Source organism: Camelus bactrianus, chromosome 4, assembly GCF_048773025.1.
Source record: "Camelus bactrianus isolate YW-2024 breed Bactrian camel chromosome 4, ASM4877302v1, whole genome shotgun sequence".
Classification (NCBI taxonomy): Eukaryota; Metazoa; Chordata; class Mammalia; order Artiodactyla; family Camelidae; genus Camelus; species Camelus bactrianus.
The window spans coordinates 68,119,521-68,140,695 of record NC_133542.1 but is presented as its reverse complement, the minus strand read 5'-3'; the positions used below and the strand labels follow the sequence as shown (position 1 = coordinate 68,140,695).

Here is a 21,175-nt window from a genome sequence, read left to right as displayed (position 1 = left end):
GCTGCTTAGACAGGTTTATGACTTAGATCTCCTAACAGCTTTGTAAGACAAGGCTTAGTAATCCCACTTTATGAATAAGGGAGTGGAGGCACAGTCACCAGTGTGGGAGCTGGGGCTTGGGCTCTGAGGACGGAGAGCCAGCTGCACTGCTGGTGACGCAGGGCAGGGTGCCTCCGTCCCACGTCGGCATCCCCTGGGACAGTGAAGGGTGGGAGGGTGGGCTCTCTAGGGGTCCTGGCTCTGCTGTTACGGGGCTGCTTCCCCCCAAGACTGGAGTCCCCAGCATGCTCCACCCACCCCAGGATGTTTTCGAGGGGCCAGGCTGCCCAGCTCCACAGCCGCCCAGAAGCTCCCAGAGGATGCAGGCGACCTGCCGGCATCGCTGAGACTCCACTGCACATCTGCATATGCAATGACCCAGATTTGCATTTCCTGTCACAACCCATTCGACCTAATTAGAGGAAAGCTCCGAGGAGGGGGCAGGTTCTGCAGGCAGCAGCGCAGGGGTGAGGGGGCACAGTCCGGGCAGGCTCAGGGGGCTGCCACTGCTCTCACAGGGGTTAGGACTGGGCCCTGTCCCCGGGGGGGCCTCTGCTCAGGTGGTGGTCATGGTGGGACACAGGGCTCCCGGGTGCAGCCGCCTGAGCCAGCAGAGTCTTGACCCCGATTTAACTCAGGGCTCGGAGTAGAAAAGTAAAAGCTGAACTGAGTTCTTGCCCCAACAGGCCAGGCCTCTCCCTGCTGCCACCGTTGAGGCCTTCCTCCCCTCCTGGCTGGGCCCTCTTGCTCCTGCAGCAGAGTGAGGTCACCCATCGTGGGGAATGTTAGAAACGTCGGCCCTGGACTTCCCGGAAGGATTCCAGGAGATACTGGCGAAGGGGTCTGGGGAGCTCTGAACCGCTGGGCAAACGCAGAGCTGCCCCAAACAGCTTGTAGGATGGTGGCTCCAAGAGTCATCATCCTGATGGCCTTTCTGGAAACTGCTCATCTAAGGCTTACCGTTCTGTTATGTCTGGGACCCCACACTCCCTCCTGGGGGAAATAAACACAGCCCCTGGGCACAGGCTGGCAGAGGTGACAGCTACTCTGGCTCTCTCAGTTGAGACACTGACTCTGAGGCCTGGAGGCTTGGTTCAAACCCTGCCTCTGACACTTGTGGGCAAGCCATGTGGGCCTCAGTTTCCTCGTCAGTACAACTGAGATAAACAGTACCCCCTCCAGAGGGTTGACGGGGGTTAAATATGTTACTAAGTGAAAGTCCTTAGAAGAGGGCCCAGCACCTAGGAGATGAACGCTCCATGTTTGTTGTTGTTATTACTATTATTGGCATTGTAGAACGTCTGGAGAATGGAGCAGGGGATGACCTGGGCAGGGTGTGCACAGTGCCCAGCCTGGCGAGGACCTGGCCCAGGGAACCAGCCCAGGGAGTTCTCAACTGTTGTTCTCAACATCCCCATCCCCCTGCCCCTCCCCAACCCTGAGGGTCTGTGCTGGGCATATTTCTAACCGTGGGCTCTTTCGCTATAAAAACTAAAATGAACTTTAAACTCTAAGAATAAGATCAATGACATACCATTTGCTTAACACCCATGATGTTGGCTGCGTGCTGGATATTTAAAGTACACCATCTCACTTAAGTCTTCATAGCCCCATTCCACAGATGAGGAAACCGAGGCTCAGATAAGTCATTCACCCAACATCCTTGGCTAGAGTAAAGCGGTGAGGTGGACGGACCTGCAGCCTCCTGACTTTACTGTCCTCCGTCCAGTCACCCAGGGTTGTTTGCCAAGGGTTTGTGCCAGACAACAGGCTCGTCTCCCTTTCTAGGCTGTGCTGTGGACACCAGACTCCATTTCTGACTACTCACCCCCATTCCCAGTATGGGAGCCCCTTAGTTTTTCCCCCAAAGGTGGAAAAGATTGGGTGGAGGGGTGGGGAGGACGTAGCGGGCCCAGGGAGGACTCACGATCTCAGAGAGGAAGAGCTTCTGGAGCAACTCCCTGGACCACAGGAGGAATCTGGCAGGACCAGGAGCCAAGGACATGGCTGAGGTCCCTGCATCACCTCTACCCCAATTCCACCCTCCCAACAAATGGGAGGACCAGACCAGACATACAGTAGGGGGAGGGGGTGTTTTGGACCACCCCAGGACACCCCCGCCCCAGAAAGCTCAGAGAAACCCAGTTCTCTTCCCCAAGTCAGATCAAATTAGGCCACAAACGCCCCCCACCCTGTGCTAATTTGAGTTTAAAATGTTTGAACCACCATAAGCCTCAGCATCGACAAATCCTTTTTTTTTTTAAGCAGGAGCATAAAATTACATGTTAAAAGAATAAAAATGCATTCGCCCAATTAATTTTCTGAAATCTCATTAAAAAATTTAGCCTGACTAAGTCAGACTTCTGACCTGAATTTTAATCATCTTTACACTGGATGGGTCTTTTTTCCCTGATATTTGCAATGCATCATTAATTTTAAGGCAATCGTTTCTATGATTTTAAAAAGCACACTTCATCAGAATGACATTTCCTGTAAACGAATTTCACCTTTAAAGACATCTGACATCGTGTGTAGGGAACTTCTAATGGATTTGGTGTATGTGTATACAGCGATGTGTTTTAAATCTGCATTGCACAAAAGAAGGGCGCCATTTAGAGTCCATGTTGTCAGACTCTGTATGAGGCCAACCCCACTCAGCTCTTCATGATCTGGCTAATTTCATACCCGAAGCCAGTCTTCCCTCCTGCAGACCCAGTGGCCAGAAGGTGCTTGGTGGGGCCACAAGACCTGGAGCTACTCTTCGCTCTGCCCCTCAAGAGTAAAATGGACAAGTTACTACTCATCTGGTTTCTTCTACTGCAAAACAGAGTTCTGAGTAAGATGTCCTTCTCTGAGTTGGTAGGAAGATGAAATGAGGTGCTAAGTGCCAGGCATTGTAATGTTGGCACAACCACCATGATGGTCTCAACTTGGAAGTCGATCTACACTATCTGCACTCAGCTCATGGGAACAGTGAGCAAGATGCCCAAAGCATGGAGACACCCAAAGGCAAAATCTAAAATCATCTCAATTGTGGCGACTCCCCCAGGACGAGCCTCACTAACCAAGCTCAGAGAAAGCTGAGCTTACACATATGGATGAGAGAATCTGGAACCAGCTCCAATGGCTCTTTCCTCTTCCTGGAACATCCTCTTCTCCCTTTCATGCCTCAAACTCCTGATCATCGTCAGCCCATGGCACCTCCTTTCTAGAGCTTTCCCTGTTGACCATGATGCCCCGGGCAGAACCAGCCACCCCATTCCCTGGGCTTCCTCTGCATCTGTCCATCCCTCCCTGGGGGCTTCCACCTCTGCACCGTCTTCACCTACTTATGTAGAGGGCTCCCCAGCAGACCCAAGGCAGAAAGGAGACAAGCACTTGTCGAATTTACAGCACTTAGCAAACACTCCTTGAATTTTAATGGCCGTTAGTTAATATTTGGTCATTTAATCTTACCTAACTACCATCATTGCTTTGGGAAGATTTTCATAAAGATTTTGGTCTGTACAATGTAGACCTAAGGACAGCTGTCCCCAACCCCTGCAAAGTTATGCACATTCCTCTCTCTCTGAATAGTACCGAATATAGCTGCATTTGGCACGTCCCAAGCAGGTTTACAAAGACTTTCCAGATGGAAGACACATTAGCCGGGGCTTTCTCAGACGAGAACACCTTTCTCCTTCTTGGAAATTCATGTGGTTCTTAGTGGGTCAGCTGAGCCTTGCCTTTCTTTCCTGATGAAACCGCTTTGAAGCAAATTGGTAAAATCTTAAGCCATGGGGAAATTTTAAGCTCCTTTTCTCAACTCCATGCATTCATTCATTAGAAACCTCAATAAAAGCAACCACGTTCCACTTTCTCAAGTATATATGAAATTCACATATGATTCTCTCCAGTTCGACAACATATTTTCATTTGCTGACAGCACCCAGAGCTAGAAAGCACCTTGAAATGAATAAATTACTAGCCTTGGACACAGAAGGTTAACAAAAGCCAAAGTCTGAGTGTTTGCTAAATTGTTCTTTCTCCACTGAGGGTATTTCCAGCTCTGGGCTCTTTAGCTGTGAAAACCAAAATGATTTCCAAAATATAAGATCAGTGACATACCATTTCATTAACACCCATGATGTTGGATACCATACTGGGTGTTTAAAATATATCATCTTGCTTTCTTTATGGGCCCATCTTACAGATGAGGAAACGGAGGCTCAGTAAGGTCATTTACCCAGTGTCACCTGGCTAGTGAGGGGTGGAGTTGGGAACCAAATCCAGTCTGGTCCAGAGCACAACATTCTTGCCATCATGGAGCCTGGCTCTTTTCTCTAAGGATGATTTCGGGGAAACAGCAAAGCCTCCTGCCATAAAGGAAAATGCCTCTGCCGTCAACTTGAGGGGTTTCTATGTCCTGCAACAGGCAAGGTTTGAGCCATGATATCTCCCCAGACAGTGTTTAAACGCCCGTCTCCACGAGATGAGGAGAGAGAGAGAAAATGCCTGACTGTTTTCGTTCCAGCCCGACTTGCAGCAGCCCCAGCGTCAACAGGCTGTGCCCTGGTTCTACAAACTCGGCCAGATGCTGGCTGGCTGGGGGCATCTTCCCACCAGCCGCCAGCTAACGCCGAGTAATCGTATCTAATTACACTTAACTATGTCATTACCCACTCCAACATGTGCGAGGAGACACCCGGATGTTGCTGCCTCCACCACCGCTGCAGCCCACCACCTCCTCGCCTGCTTCGTGAGATAATTATGGGGCTCTCTGCTCTGCCAAATGAGGCTGTAATTAACCCTAATTGCTCAAAATGCAACTGGCTAATTCTGGGAGATTAATCAAGGGGGACTCAATTGTTAGTGAATGACTTAACATGACAAATTGCTACATTACCCGAGGAGGCCCCAGTGCCCCCAGCCATCGAGGAGATGTCCTAGTGGACCCTGGACCAACAGTGTCCCTGAGCTTTCTAGCTTTCTGGGACCTGTTTCCCCAAACTCCAGCTAGGAAATGCACCCTAGCCAGTAACTGGAACTGAGAGGACAAACAGCATAGATGCCTCTGGACCTTCTGTGTTATACACACACACATACATAGTTTGTCTTAGTTCATATGTCGCCTCGGTGTGAATCTATGGAGGTGTCCTTTCCCTTGGGCTGATGCAGCCCCACACTAGGCAGCATGGCTTGATGAGAGCTCAGGTGCAGGAGAAGAAGCAGACTCATCTGCCTCCTTGGCCAGGCACCTTTGGGCAGTGTATAACCTGTACAACTGTACGCGGCAACCCTGCCCAAGCACGTCAAATATCAGTCCACTAAAAATTCTCCAACAGGACTAGGCAGCCAGAAGCTGTGACAATCCTTCCATGGCCTAGGAAGGTGGCTGTCTCTGAGTCTCCTCTTGAGCTAGGTCTCACAAGCCTGGGACAAAAGCCAACCCTGGACAATTGCTTTTCATCATTCCAGGCTGCCCGTAGGACCCTACAGCATCTGGCCCTGGCCGATCTGCCCAGCCAAGCCTCTGAATGCCACTTCCTCCAGGAAGCCTCTCTGGTCCCCTGGTTCAGATCACATGCCTTGCTGGAGTTCCACTGGTCCCCAGCTTCTTCTGCTTTCTTTCTTATCGTTGTCCCTTGAGATTGTGTGCTCCCTAAGAGCAGATCTGGGTCTGTTCACAACACAGCCGTATCCTGGGTGGGCGCACTGCACACATCTGTAGTTCATGAACTCGGCAGGCACTCACTTGGCCCAGGATGGTGCAATAGGTGTAGCCCCACCCTGGAGGATCCTGTCTAGGAAGAGAGGCAGACCCTGGAACCTGGTATGGAGGCAGCAGAGCTGGGAGTGGGGTGGAACAAGAAGGCTCCCTAGAAGCAGTGGCATTTGGACTGAGGGCCTGGAGGGGGAGTCAAGGAGGGGACCCCACGCCCTGGGAACAGTATGTGCAAAGGTGTGGGGTGTGCATGGAGCTCTGAATTTCTGAAGCCACCTTCAGAAAAGTTGTGAAAGGTTGCCTTGCTCTCCAAGGCTCTGCAGAGAGAGTGCGGCAGGTGTAAGGAAACCAGTGTCCCAAAGCTCTGCTGGTTCTAGACAAAAAGGCTAAAGAGAACCAGAGTATAGTCAGGCCCAGAAAGGAGGAGACTGCCCCAGAGTAAGGAAGCGCATCCTGACCCACGTACACCCTGCCCATTCCCCTGCACCCCCCCTCTCTCCTTGGGGCCTCCACAACTCCTTCAAACCAGTGCTGATCCCTCTGAGATACAGCTGTTCCATTCACATGGAAAACCCAGGAGCAGGACCAGGGGTGGCATCCCCACCGAGAATCTGGCACACAGAATGTGTCTCTGGGTGCTGCTGACTGAAACAAAGGGCTGAATGGTCCGGGAGCGGGCTCTGCTCCCATCACTGGGGGCATTCAAGAAGAGGCTGTCTCGGGGCTGCCGAGAGGCTTCCTCCAGTGGCCGGGACAAAGCAGACTTGGGGATCTGTGTTCCTCGGAGACTCCAACACATAGCAGACAAAGGAAGAGGGCTTACCTGGGCGTCAGGAGGGTGTGCGGGCCCCGGGGTGTGGCAGAGGCTGTTCGGGCTCCCTCCGTGGGGCATGTGGCTGGGCTGTCCTGCCATCCTGCATGCCAGCCTCGCGAGGGCACAGGCTGCAACAGAAAAGGAGGGCTTTCTTATACACAAGCCTGCTGACTTTCTCCTCTAGACGGCCCTCAGACTGAGGAAGTCCCCTCACTTGCCCCATTTTACCGATGTGCAGGCTGAGGTGCCAAGCAGTTAGGTAACTTGCCCACTGTAACCCAACTGGCGGGGCTAGGACTTGACACCCCATGTGACACACCTTCCCTCCATTATGCTATCCCACCTAGGTTTCTAGGTCTATCTGCATTGGATAGAGGGAGAAACTGAGGCTCTGTAAGGGAGAAGTCCAAAGGTGGCCCCCCTCACTGCCAGCAAAGGAGGCACCGGTTCAGCTCCATATGCGTCAGGCTCCAAAGCTTGTTCTTCCCACGTTACTGTCCTGTATGCCTGACCCCCATCCCCACCCCCACATAAACCCGCGTTGCCATCCTAGGTAGCCAAGAGAGACCGACCCTGAGTCAGACTGCAAGTAGCAGCTGCAGGAAGGACCCCATGTCCCCATCCTTCCTGGGCCTGGCACACCAGACACTGGGATGGCCAAGGCCATAGGTTCCACTCACAGTCTTGCTCCCCAAGGAGCAGCCCCTTCCACCTCCAGGGCTTGGGCCCCCCAGGAGAGTCAAGGATACCAGCCCCCCAGTTGCCATAGTAACCTCTGTAGCTGTTCCTGATTAAGCATCCGCCACGTGCCCAGGCCTGAGCTAACGGCCATCTCAGTATCACTCCCAATATCCCTTCTACTGCTGGTGTCACAGGCAGCCTCGGCCGGCCTCCCTAGCAGACAAGTGCCTTTGGGGCAGGATCCAGGCTCAGGCACACAGAAGAAGCCGTATGGCCCGGGATCCTCTTGGATGCAAGAGGAAAAGTGCTCCTCCTCAGGCAGAAAGCCCTCCATTCACCCACAAGCATGGCACCTCAACCTCAGAGTCCAGGGCCAGGCCTGCTGAGGATGAAAGCAGCCAATGCCTGTAAGACAACTGGGAGGTGTGGCCCCTGAGCCAGGCTGCTGCTCCTCCCACCGCCCCGGCTGTTCCGGGGGTGACCCACCCCAAACAGAACCCTGAAGGACTATCCCAGGCTTCTGGAGCAGCTTCATCTGTACCCTCTGGAGCATTAAAGTCCCTGGAGATCCATGACTCAGGGGCACCGACTGTGAAAGCCAGCTCCCCTCCCTCCGGCCAGGACACTCTGAGGTGTAACTCACCGCAGAGACCTGAGTGGGGTCAGTGATTTGGTCTGAGATCACACTCCTGCTCGTCTGCCTCCCCCGCTCCCTCGTGGTTTCCCCCACACGGCTTCGTCTCAAGGTCTGCTCCTGGAGAACCCAACCCAGGGCATCATCTTTCTCCCTAGACGGGCTCTGCCCCTCTCCACCTTTAACCTGGTCATCTGTGCCCCGAGCTGTCCCCACCAGCCCAAGCCTGAGCTGACAGGCTTCCCTTGGCCCAGCGGGTCTGCAGCCCCCACTGCGTGCACCTCCTAAGTGGACACGTGCCCCACACGAACAGGGTGCTCTGGTGGCAGGAAGGGAACCCACACCTGCGGGACGGTCACTGTCGGTGTCTTGGGGACTTGGTCGCCACTCTTCCTCCCTCCCCACCGAATTTTTTTCCAGTGGTTGTCAGGCCAGCCCTCCCGGGGTCAGGTTTGTCTAGGACACCCTCTGACCTGTCAAAGGGTGGCCACCAAGGCCTGAATCACCTGCTGAGCTTGACCCTCGGCCTCCCCAGCTCTGCCCTCGGAGGCACACCGGTGTCCAGTGCCCCTCCTTCCTCCATGTTCCCAGGGCAGGCCCAGTTCCTCCCTCACACCCCTTTCCTCAGCATCTTGGGATAACACTGCTCTCCAGCACACAAAGTAGATGGCGGAGAGCGAGGCCACATGGCATTACAGGTGTGCCCGTACCTCTGAGGTCTCGCCCCACCTCCATCCCCCTGCCTCTGCCCCAGCACAGGCCTCCCCTCCGCCCGGACCTCTGGGTCCCCCCAGCACCTGCTGCCCTTTTCACCAAGCCCTCCTCCTCCGTGTGGGCCACCAGGGCTACTTCCGGAAATGCAGACGGGACCACAGCCCCTCAGCACCTCCCCACTATCTGTGCCTGGGCTTCTGCACCAGAGTGCACACCCCTCGGGTGATACAGAGAGGACCTGGGTACGAAAAGCCCCAGGATAAACAGATAAACACGAGCAGCTTCCCGAGGCAGAGATGTTACTCGAGGGGAAAACGTGTGCGACAGTAAACCAGATACAGAGGAATAAAATGTAAAATGCGCATGAATTGTGAGATAAAACCGGAGACTCCTGCAGGCTCTGCAGCGGCTTGGGGCTGCGCCCCCCAGACCCCCCAGGGTGACGTGTTCTCCGTCCTCTGCCCTTAGGGAGACCTCCAGGGGTAGGCTGAAGAACTGTCTCCAGCGAGAAGGTTCGGGCTTCATCTCAGAAGGCACCAGGTGCGGCCCGTGGGCCAGGCCCACGCGTGACGGGCTCCCCCGCCCACCTGCTCCCAGGCCACTTGGACAGGAAAGCTCGTCCGGCCTCACCCAGCCTCTTGGGGCCAGTGGGCCTGGGTTTGTATCCTGACCCCGTCACTCTCCATCTGGGACCTTGGGCAAGTCACACTGGCAGAGACCTAGTAGGCATTTGCAAATGTTGTTCCCCATGTCCCCACGTGGCATCCCACATCTGTGCCCAGTGGCAGCGGCCTGCAGGCTCTCAGGAGCTCACCCCATTCCTCACACAGGGCCCCCGGGGCAAAGCAAGGGGGGCCCTGGCCTCACCAGAAGTAACAGTAATATTAATGATAAGCCAACAACTGCGTGCCCTTTGTATGCTGGGCCCTGCTGATACACTTGACCTCTAATAGCCCATCTCATTTTAACAACTGCACGAGACCGGTTCTGTTGCTGTTCCACTTTACAGACAAGGAAACCAAAGCAGAGGGAGGTTAAGAGCTTTGCCCAGATCACACGGCTCACAGGTAGTGGTGCCAGGCCTTGAACCTGGGACGGCAAAACCCAAAACCCCTGCACTGCACTTCTCTCAGGCTCTTCCCAGCAACACATTATCTTCCTTTCCAGCGGCTCCCCGCTGAGCCAGCTCTCTCCACTCAAGGACAGGGTGGCACGGAGTGGGTAGGGGTGATCCCAGGGCCTGTGGGCCACCAGGGGCCACCCCCCTCCACAGGAGCTCACAGACGGAAGCCCCAGAGCCCTCTCCCTTGGGGATGGCACGAGAAGATACAGCACCACTGTCCACACACCTTGTCTGCCAACTCCCTCGGCCTTTGGTAAATTACTGTTCCTAAGAGCGGTTCTGCCCTGAACCTAACAGAGGAAGGAAGGCAGTGAGGGTTCTCTGAGGCGTTGAGTGGCCAGCTCTCTCCCACTCATCCTGGGCTGTCAGACCAATTTTAAAGCTGAGGAATCAGACTCAGAGAGCAGAGACTCAAGGTCACGTTGAGAGTAAGCTACAGAGGGGAGATCTGAACCCAGCCCTCACCACCTCCAGAGCCCCTCTGGGGGCCAAGACAGCCACTGCCTCTTGGGGGATTGGCCTTCAAAGAATTTACATTGTGTTTGTCTGAACCTCTACAGAAAGCCAACCCCTCGACCCTGGAAATTCCTACCAGAAGCCCCTTTTTAAGGGATCCAGATGCAAAAAGACCAAAGAAAAGGGATTTGGAAGGACGAGACACAGAGAGTAGGGAAAAGACCCTTTGCACACAGGGCACATCCGGGTAACACGGGGAGCTGCCTGTCCCCATTGCTCCTGCCAAGTTGCAGAACAATGGGACCCCGGTTGCCAAGCCCAAGTCAGGGGCCAAAAATCCATGGAATGTGAGACCCGGAGCCGCAGGCCACGCTGAGCGCCACCTCAAAGGGGGCCTTTCTTCTGCAGCGAGCAAGGGCCCTGCATTTACAAGGCGCCAGGGACACACAGTGTGGCTTCCCAGCCCAGGTCCCACGCATGTGCCTGTCTGCCAGGCGGCTGGGGACCGGACAGGACAAGCCCAGGGAGTAAGGCCTAGGGCTGTTTGGGAACCCAACTGCCTGGGTTCAAACCCTGGCTCTGCTTCCTTCAACCATGCAGTGTCTCAGTTTCCTCATCTGGAAAATGGGGCTAATAGTAAGATGTACCTTTCAGGATCACTGAGAAGATTAAGTGTGTTAACAGATGCAAACCCCTGAGAACAGAGCCCGGCACAGAACAGAGCCCCCCCTGAGTCTTTAGCTGCTATCAGCGTCATCACCACTAATCAGCACTGGGCAGTGGAGGAGGGGCTGCCTCCATGTGAAAAACATAGGACCTGGGGCTCAGAGAGGGGCTGGGACTTGCCCAAGGTCACACAGCTGGTAAAAGACAGAGCTGGGGCTGCTGAACTGCAATCACACTCTGTCTACTCCGCTGCATGGCCTCTTTGGGGTGGAACAAACACCCTCTTCATCGCTTAAGGGAACCGTGGCCGCCTATGCAAAGACCCCTGACATGCTCCTCCTGCCCTGGCCTTCGACAAGGCTCTTACCAATGTGGGGCATGTCCCTAGAGAGACATGAGGCCTTGGGTTTAATCTGGGCACTTCCTAGAAGGGATCGGCTCCCAACTGGGCTGGACTGTGAGGTTTCTGACCAAGACTGTTAACTGGCATTTGCCTCCCAATTTCTAAAACTTTATCCAAAGGAAAGCATGTCCCTCCTTTGCCTCTTGCCAAATACCACACTTCGTGGAGGCTGGCGGCTCACTGAAGCCCTACCCTCCCAGTGAGAGATGATCGAAGACACCAGGAAGGCTCAGGCCCAAGACCCAGCTTGGGGCAGATCTGGGGGACTGAGTGCAAGATCTGTGTGGGTGTAAGTATCTGTCTCCTCCTCACCTTTTCTGCACGTGTGTGTGCATGTGGTCAGGCTTTGAGCCCAGCCACGTTCTCAGTCCGTCCACTGGGGCAGGGGCGTCACTGCCCCTGGTTTGGGGGTGGAGCCGGCTGCTGTGACTCCCAGGCTGATGGGAGACCTTGGAAGCTCGGCCTCACCTGGACGCCGTACCTGTGCCAGTTTCTCTGGGGAAGGCCCCTTGTCAGTCCTTCCGGCTGAGTGAACAGCTTCACAGGGGGTTTTCCCAAAGTAGGAAACCATCCTGGTGACTTCACACCCTCCCCCACACACGGAATGAGTGACCCAACACCAGGGCAGGCACCAGGGGCTATTTCTGCTTGTCCACCAGGCTCCTGGCGACAGAAGCTTAGGATAGATGCCCATGGCCTGGGGTCTTCAGCCAGCCGGGAGAGGAGAGGTGCCACAGGCCGGCACGGCCCAACACGCCCCTGCACAGACGGAAAGCTGGGGTCCAGTAGGAGACCAGGCAGCTCACAGGCTGGCCACTGGGGAGGTCAAGGCCGGACCAGCTTCAGCCTCTGCCAACATCCATGTCAAGCACCTCCTCAAGCTGAGTTGTCTGACATTTCCCAAGAATCCCAAGATGTGCCATTGCCCCCATTGTGCAGATGAGGAAACCAAGGCTCCAAGGGAAAACGTGACTTGCCAAAGTAAGTCCACGCAGCGGAGAGAACCGCCATTTGAGCCTGATCCTCAGACCAGGGAGGCTGTGACTAACTAGAGAAAGAGAGGCCACTGACATGTCCCAGCACAGGGCCTGGGGCAGCATGGAACAGCCTGGCCATGCGGACTGGCTGGCAGGGAGGACCTCATAAGAGCCCGACACTAGCGGAGCGTGCACGCCTCGCTCCTCTTTACAGCCACCCAAGGTGGGGGCTGCTGTCATCCACGTGGTGCAGAGGGGGAACCGAAAGTTCAGAAGGATTAAGTGACCAGCCCAAGGTCACCCAGCAGGCAGTAGGCAGAACTGACACTTGAAACCAAGTCTGACTCCCCTACTCCCAGACCTCCTTGGAGAGTGAGTGAATCAGTGAATTCTGGCCCAGAGGTGTGGCTCTGGTTGCTGAGCCCTTCCCCCACCCCAGCCCCCCTTCTCTTCTGGTCTCAGGATAAGCAGACGTTGCCCATTCATCACTTGACAGGAAGCAGCCAGATCTCAGGCCAGAGTCATGGGAGCCTGGGAGCTGCGGGGGACGTGCCGCAGATGGTGTCTGGCTTCCTGACTGGTCCTGTGTCCCCTCACCCCCACCCCCAAAAGCCACACATGCTACTCAGATTCCGCGGCTCCATGACCAGCAGGAGCTTGGCTTCTCTAAGACATGTGCAGCCCCTGGGAGGGCAGTGCAGCCTGTGCAGAGAGGTCCCTAGCCCCCTCCTCCGGGCAGCGGGGCCTGCAGAATCTGGAGTCCAGCGGCTAAGGGGCAATGTGGTGCCCACCTAGCCGGGGGCCCTTCTTCCCACTCAGCTCACCTCCCTGGCACCCTCAACCCCATTCTCTTCTGGCTTGCCTCTCCTCAACTCACCACTATCTCTCTCTAGACTGGAGCCTCTCTTCAGACCCCAACCACCAAAAGTCAAAGGCACTGAAGACTCACCTGCCCAAACCCAGCTTCTGCCTGCTCTTTGCTGAGTCCTCATCTCAGCGACGGGGTCTCCTGTCTGCCCAGGGACCCGGCAGGAACCTGGGCTCATGGCAGAGACGCCTTACCCTCTTCACAGCGCACGTCTGGGCTTCATCCAGTCCAGCAAGTCTCCACTTATCCAGAATCCCTGCCCTCTGCTGCCCTGGCCCCTGCTCAGTGGGGTCCCTGTAGTCGTCTCCCGCCTGATGACCTGAACTCCAGCCCACCATGGGAAGGTCCCCCCAGCAAGACACAAATCCCAATCTGCCACTCCCCACCCAAAGCTCCTCAGGAAAAGGCCCAAACGCCAGAGGAAAGCATCCTAAACTCTGTGCACCTGGCGCTGGCCTGCCCTCCTGCAACCCCACCTCATCCCAGGCCAAGCCCCTGCACGTGAGGGCCCCACCACACAGCACCCTGGCCCCTCCAGGCCTTCCCACCTACCAGCCTCTGCCTGGAACCTACAACCTCTCACGGGGCAAAGTCCCTCTCATGGGTCGGGTCCTAACCAGGCTCGGCACTTCTCCCAGGGTCCTGGGAAAGCCCCGTCCCGTCCCAGAGCCTCATTTTCCTCATCAATGAAGAGGAAACAGCTGGACCCCGTAGGGTGGGCACCCAGGGGCAGTCAGCTGGTACCAAGCACCAGCACCTCTCCCCCATCTAACAGCATCCATATGGGCTTCTCCCCTAAAGTCCGGCTGTCTGCGTACAAACTGCTTCCTTTGTCACCCGCTCCTCCTCCTCTGCTGGCCTTTCAAGGCGGGGACTGATCTGAGCAATCATCTCTAAACCACCAGTGCCTCGCCCGGGGCCTGGCATAAAACTGGCGCCCAGTGGGGAGCTGGTTGAGTAAACTTCTGACCAGTTGGTGGAGGGGGGCTCCTCCCACCCCCCTGATGCCGGGGAACAAGAAATATCTGTCTCCACACTCAGATCCTCCAGGTCTCTGATCAGGCAGTGATCACCAGGCCATTCAGGGCTTCCTGGAGCCTTTTTAAAACTGAGGAGGCTCCAGATCACCTTTCACTTTCTCCTTCTTGGGTAATAAAACCCAATTCTGGAAGAAAAACAAATGTAGGAGCTGTAAACATCTCTCAGTTAAAGGAGCGGTGAGGCATTTGGTTTCTGTCCGGGAAGGCCTTTGGGCCCAGGACCTGGGGAAGGCGGCCCCGTCCACCGGCTCTGGGAAGAAGGTCTGAGCACTTGCTCTGTGCCAGGCAGTCACACGCGGCACGACGCCTGCGCTGCCCTCTTACAGACAAGGAACCAAGGCGCAGAGAAGTGAATCGGCCTGCTGAGCCCGTGCAGCTGGCAAACGGCAGGCAGCTGCGTTCCAATTCAGATGTGACTCTCCAAAGTCTGGGTTTTAATCTCATTTGCCTGAGGCAATCCTTGGAGACCACTAGGGAGTCAGGGAAGCTGTGGTCTCACTCTGCTAGGAGCCCCAGACCCCTTAGGCAGGGCCACAATCCCAAGGACCCCTGCCCTCCAGGCAAATGAACTTGTTCTCTCCTAAAGGTCTTGGCAGGCTCTGCTTCTCCTGCCTGGAATGAACTGCCTCCTGGCAAGCCTGGATATCCCTCAGGCCCCAACCCGAAGCACCTCCTCCAGGCAGCCCTCCTGGACTCCCCCAGTCAGTGACTCCCAAGCTCCATTGCCCTGGTCTCTGTGCTGTCACTGCCTGCTCACGTTTTCCTCTCCCACAAATGGAGATTTCCTCGAGGGCAGAGACCAAATTATTCACCCTGTGGCCCCAGCAAGCTGCAGATGCAAAGGGCTGCTGACCCAATAGGTAATATGTAATAGGGACCAAGAGGCAAATATGTAATAGGGGCCAAGAGGGAGAAGCCTGGGGCCCCAGGCTAGCTCATCCCTGGGGCTGCTGGGGAGAGCCTGGAGTGTAAGGGAAGGGACAATTTCAGAGCACAAACTCCTCTATTCCCATATCCTGTCTCAGATCACAGCTACTGTCCTGCCAACCAATAGGTGAAGGAGGAAACCCAGCTGGGCAGCCCCAGGGGGATGGGGGCCCTCAGTGTTGCAAAAAGCCTGCCCCAGGCCCCGGGAGGACATCCCAGCCCCACCCAGCGGCTTCTACATGGGGGAAGTTCTTGAACCCCTGGCCTTCCCTGATTTTCTCTTCTGTCCTCTTTTTAAGGCTTGAAAGGATGGCTATCCCGGCAGGAGAAACTTCTGTGGAGAACTCACTGCTCAGACATCGGGAAGGAGCCCAGGCAGCCATAACCACCCCGGGGAGATAAGAATTACTTTTCCTGCTTCCCTTGTAACCTCAGGAATTCTGGCAAAGCCCAGGATCACCCAGTGTGAAACCAGCACCCCCCCTCAACCTGGGCAGTGGCAAAGGTCGTGCCAGGCTGATGGCACTGGCCCACTGGCAGCCCGCATCAGGCAGGTGGTCAGGTGGGCAGTGGTGACAGAGGTGCAGCCAAGGTCAGGTGCTTTGTAAGCCCAGGCCCTGGAGGTCTCTTGGGCCTGCCTCCTTGTCATTTGCTGGGCACACTCTCGAGAGCAAAGGCAGTAGCCCCAAGTGGCAAGAAAGGGTGAGGGGTTCCCCACAGCAGGTGGCAGGGCAAAGGCCGGTACCTTGCAAAGTGGCTCCTGAGAAGCTCGGGGGAAGGTCTGCTCAGCTCGGGGTTGAGGGTAGATGCACGCGTGGTGCCGGGACCTCCGGGGATCTGGGTGGCCTCTCTGTGCCAGGGCTGGTGAAGGAAGAAGGTTGGCCCTGCCTCTGTACGGGACTTCCCCTGCCCAAGACTCTGGTCCCCCGCCACTGCCAAAAGGAAACTCCCCCACCACACTGCTCCAAAAATAGCTCCGGCTGCCACCTCTGTGGTGAAAGGAACTTGTCGCTGCTGCCAGGGAGCCCGCCAGGGAGCCCGCCAGGGAGCCCGCTGCTCACCAGGGACAGGAACCTGATGGCAGTGGCCACAGGACAGTCTTGGAGAGAGCGTGAGTGTGCCCCGAGCCAGGGGGCTTGGAATGCAGAGTCCACTCTGGGCTTGCCCAGTCCTGGCCCCCACGTTGCCCTCCAGGAAACGGAGGCAGGAGGGCAAGAGGCTTGCCCTGGGCCATGAACAAAGCAATAGGTGCCTGGCCAGGACCTACCTCCTAAACCCATTCCACACCCACACTGTCAGGCAAAGGAATCCGCCCTCCAGGCTCCATCAACCCCTCACCCCCAACCTAGAATCCAGAGGCTGACAGCAGACTCAGAAACTTTCTTGCTGGCCCTTTAAAAGCTTAACCCTTTCTAGTCTCTCTTTTGTAAGCTGAGCCCAAAATATTTGTTGCAGAGATGAGACCCTTGGTAGACTGTAGCTCTGGGTTCAAGTCCTGGCTCTGGTGCATCCCAGCTGTATGTCCTCAGTGTTCCCACGGGTAAAACAGGGACATGAATAGTATGCAGCCCCCCCCCTGGGGGGGGGGCTATGGAGGGTTCCATGACATTTACGTGAATCAAAAGTGCTTAGCTCTGGGCCTTACGCATCATAGACCCCCAATCAACGGAGTTACTGTTACTATTACTACTACATCCTTACTCTGCCCCAGGCTCTCCAAAACAAGGCTGTGGATCCAGGAACTGAGGACTCACAGTGTTCCCGCCTTCCCTTCCTTCCACATGCCCTTCCAGCTACTGCCTCTATTCAGGGCCCGTGCTGATGACCAGTGATCGCAAGACAACCCAATGGAAACCCCCTGGCTCTCCCGGGGTCACAGGCGAGAACCCAGCAACACAGGGACAGAGATATCCACAAGTCAGGAAAGAGCATGAAAAGTGCCCCCAAGAAAAGGACAGACAGCCAGGCAAGGTCATGGACAGCGTCTTACAAGAGGTGCAGTCTGGGGTGGCCTAGAAGGATGGGCGGAATTAGCACCGGAGGGGAAGGGAATTCTGGCTGAGGACACGTGGGATCAAAGGCGTGGAGGCTGGCGGACCTGCGGGTATGTGGGGGAAATCAGGGAAGCCTCAGGGCAGCCCCAGCCCTCCAGCTCCGAAACGAGCTCCCGTGGTCGGCACCTGCGTCCTCCTCCAGAACAGGAGCCAGCTCCACCCCAGGCAAACCACCCCCCGCGCCCCATCTGCAGCTCGACCGCTGGGACTGACACGGGCATATGGCAGCTGAGGCCCCGGAGGACACACCGAGCCAGATCCTGGCACCGGGGCTCGGCCACCTGCCAGCGCACCTTCCCCGCCAGCCGGGCCCAACTGTCGGGCATATGCCAGGTGCCGGCCCCCTGGGTGGCTGTGGCTGGGCCCAGGCCAGCCGTCCACAGGCCTGCGGGTGGACTCCCCGCCCAGGCCCTGGTGCACAACCCGGCGAGGTGGGCGGCATCAGCCTCGACCCACAGCAGAGGCTCCAGACGGCCCAGTCGGGCCCCCCGAGTTGGGCACTTTTTGCCCAACTACTGTTTTTCTTCCGCTTCTGGCCTCCGGTCTGCTGGAGAGGAATTCCCTCGGGGGCCCCCACCAAGGACATGGCAGCACCCAGGGAAAGCACAGATTCATGGAGCCTTCCTCTTTCTCCTGGCGGGGCAGTGAGAAATCAGCCTTGGCTCTGATCAGCCTCTGTGCCCTTTGCACATGTGTTCACTGCCGGTCCCTCCACGCCTATCCACTTGGGACACAGAAGAGAGGGCGGAGCAGTGCTGAGGGGCACAGACGGGCTCACAGTCCCATCAGTCCCCGGACTCTCAGGGCCTCCCAACTCACCACGAGCCTCCAGCACAACCTCGACACGGCTGGCTGAGCATGGCTCAGCGTCTCCTCTACTCGGCCCTGCCACCCCACGTGGAGTTACAGGCCAGCACATAACCTCAGCTTCCCTGGCCACACCACTGTGGCCCCAGAGCTTCCTGAGTCAAGTTCCCCCCAGGGTCTGCTCTGATTCCAAGTCAGGCCATTTTTAACTCATTGAGGGTGAATTCTGCCCTGAGCCGCAGCACGAGTGGCTTGGTGGCCTGGGACTCATAGGGCCAAGGTCTCTCAAAGGGCCACATGGCCTTGGGAAAGTCATGGCCTGTCTCCAGGCCTCAGTTTCCTGACCTGCAACATGAGTGTGTCAGACTCTGTAGTTGTAAGAGGGCTGTTCTTGTGCTGACACTTTTTATGAGGCTGATGGAGGATTTGCAACTTGCTGGCGCGCCCTGAAACTGAGCTCTGGGAAGCCCGTATCTAATCGTATGCTCATGTCTGGGAGGAAAACCAGAACTTCTGGGCCTGGAATTGTTCAGGGATGCTCTCTCTGGCCTTGGAAGACTTTGTGCTCCCCCCCAGCCCCCTGCACACTGCCCACACTCTCAGTAAGCCGCAGTCACGTGGAGGCATGGCTTAGATCCCTCCTGGCTCCCAGACACACGGCCATGGAGGTGCGATACGTAACTGCGGGGCTCACACACTGAGCACCCCTTTAGTGCCAGGCGCAGGGCCAGATCCTTGAGGGGTGTTGACAGCTCGTGAGCTCATAAAGCGACCCTACAAAGCTGACAATGCCTCCATTTGACAGATGAGAAAAGTGAGGCTAGAATGGTCAAATGACTCACAGAAGGCATCCCAGCTGGAGAGAGGCAGAGCCTGGATGGAAATGTAGGCCTGAGTCATTTGCTCGCCTGGATGTTCTCTGCACTGTACAGACTGGACTCCTGCCCTCCGGGAAGGAGCAAACAGGGTCATAGCCGCGGGACCAGACCAAAGTGCTTAAGTGCATCACAGAATCAAAGAAGGGGCCACTGATTCCAACCTGGGCCAATCAAGAGGCTGCAGGGAGGTGGTGGCCCTTGATCTGGGACCCGAGGGCCAGAGAGTGAGGTAAGGCAGCTCACAGGCCCTGGAGTCAGACAACCCCAAGTTCAGATCCTGCAAGGCCTCTGTCCAGCCACAGGCTCAGGCCTGCGGCCACCTCTCCGCAATTGCCCCCTCTGCAAACAGGGGGCTGCGTAGGCCCCACCTAGTGGGGCTGTTATGAGGACTGAGTGGAGGACATGCAGGCGGAATGCCAGCAGCCCAGGACTACCAGGACTGGATGCAGACAAGAGCTCCACAGTGCAGCTGCCACTGCTATTCTGATTACCATTATCATCATAAAATACCAGCGCTCATTCAAAAGTAATATCCCCGTGACAAAGACTGCTGGCAACTCACTCTTTGAAACAATTATCCCAATAAGGCTGGTCTTCATTCTCCAGGGGACCCCAGTCTTGTGGCCAACCAGGCCCCTGGGCCTGGGAACGTGGGAGGAGGTGACCACGGCCACGGCCTCTGGGGATCTCCCCTTTTTGGGAGGATGGGAGAGGCCACACGGGCTCCTGCTGCATTCATTCTCCCAGAAGCTGGAAGTGATGGCAAAGCATTTTCCAAAGTTACCAGGACGATGAACCTGAGCCGCCCCCTCCCCCCACCATCTCAATAAAATAAATCTTGGCCCGCGGCTGGCGAGAGATCCTATATATTTACATGACGATCGTGCCTCATGATCACTGGGCTCGCGGTTCCAGCAGGCAGCGTGTGGCAGGGATGACAGTGGTCCTAGGAGACTCACTATTTTCCGGCGACTTTTATTGTCCATTATATCCCGGCGTTTACAGGGCTCTGCTCCGGGCCTGGCAGGAATATCGCACGCAGTGGGGTTGGCAGGCCTTAATATTCCAGTCTCGATGTTGCAGATTCGTCTTTGAGTCTCATCCATCCTCCCCCCTTCTCTGTGTTATATGGAGACTCCCAGGAACTCCAGGGGCTCTGGAGGGAGAGGGCTGGGGCATCCAGAAGCACAGGAATGCCCACCCAAACCAGTCCGTGGGGTGCCTGGTTCCAGTCCTCGGTCCCAGGCCAGGGGACACTGGTAACTCAGTGGCCTTCCTTGGGCACGTGAGGAGCTGTGCAAAGCAGAGGGCTGCACGGGTGCACAGGAGCCACTGCTCCTGGCTCATGTGGGCTGCTTTGCTAAACTCTCAGATACTCTGAGACAGCTGTCATGTGGGTTGCCTGCGATCAGGCTCGGTAGGAACGTTTACACCATGGAGGTTGACAAATGCTACAAATCAAGGCTTTGTACAAATCCCTCTCACTCCCACCCCACCACCCCTCTGCCCCGGGACCTGTTTGTTAAACCCCAGCACAGCCCAGGGAGGAGCTTGTGTGTGACCTCAGGTAAGCTGCTTCATTTTTTGAGCCTCAGCTTTCTTATCTGTAAAACGGGACATACCTAAACTCCTGGGGTTGTTGTGAAGATTATAGCACCTTATGGTGTTTCCTGGGTGATGCTTGGTACACAGCAGGTGCTTAATAAATGATACCTATTGTCATTCATTGATTCAACACTCACCGAGCACCTACTCTGTACCAGACACTATTGGACTGACAGGGATACAGAAATGCCCAGGGGATGACAAATATCAAATTCTTCACATCTGGACAGTTCTTGATTGCCTGCAGAGGGGTTTTTACACACCCCGTCTTACGAAGCCTCATGATAACTCTTAGAGATTGGGCAGAGCAGGAATGAGGCCCATTTTTGAGATGAGGAAATAGGGGCTCAGGGCTGAGCATGACTTGCCTGAGGTCGCTGCCAGGGCCTAGCAAGACAGGGCTCAGCCCTGAGTCCACTCCACGCCGACCATGGCACCCATCTCTGAATTCCCAGGCCCAGCTGGGCTGGCCCCCTGATGGTGCCAGGAGGACCCAGGGCAAGGGGACGCTTGGTCTAGGGTCCTGGGTTCTAGTCTTGGCTCCACGGTCCTTCTCCTGGACCCTAGGCTCCCCATCAGAAGGCTGAGAGGGCTGCACTCAGGAAGCTGCTGGCCCTAATGGGTGAGGGTCTGCCTCCAGGTTTCCTGGCTTGGTCAAATGTCCCTCTGTCCCCCATAGCCAGGGAGGACTTTGGATATATTAACATCTCTTGTGCCCCAGCTGAAGCACAGAAGACCCTGTGCCTCCTGGACAAGAAGAAGAGCACAGTGAGCTGGGGCTCCCA

The 21,175-nt window shown here is 56.1% G+C and overlaps 1 protein-coding gene across 6 annotated transcripts in view; it reads right to left on the bottom strand.

Moving 5' to 3' along the window:
• The window catches only part of NEK6 (NIMA related kinase 6), an 82,951-nt gene that overhangs the window by 34,939 nt on the left and 26,837 nt on the right, over nucleotides 1–21,175 (bottom strand). For 3 of the 6 annotated variants that reach the window (XM_010956154.3, XM_074362206.1, XM_074362205.1), the window contains exon 2: nucleotides 6,567–6,685. In XM_010956154.3, the coding sequence (XP_010954456.1) occupies nucleotides 6,567–6,656 (90 nt within the window). In that variant the 5' untranslated portion in view covers nucleotides 6,657–6,685. Of the gene's footprint in view, nucleotides 1–6,566; nucleotides 6,686–13,160; nucleotides 13,417–15,791; nucleotides 15,937–21,175 lie in introns of those variants that run through there. The other 3 variants (XM_010956156.3, XM_074362204.1, XM_045517554.2) reach the window with 3 other exon arrangements.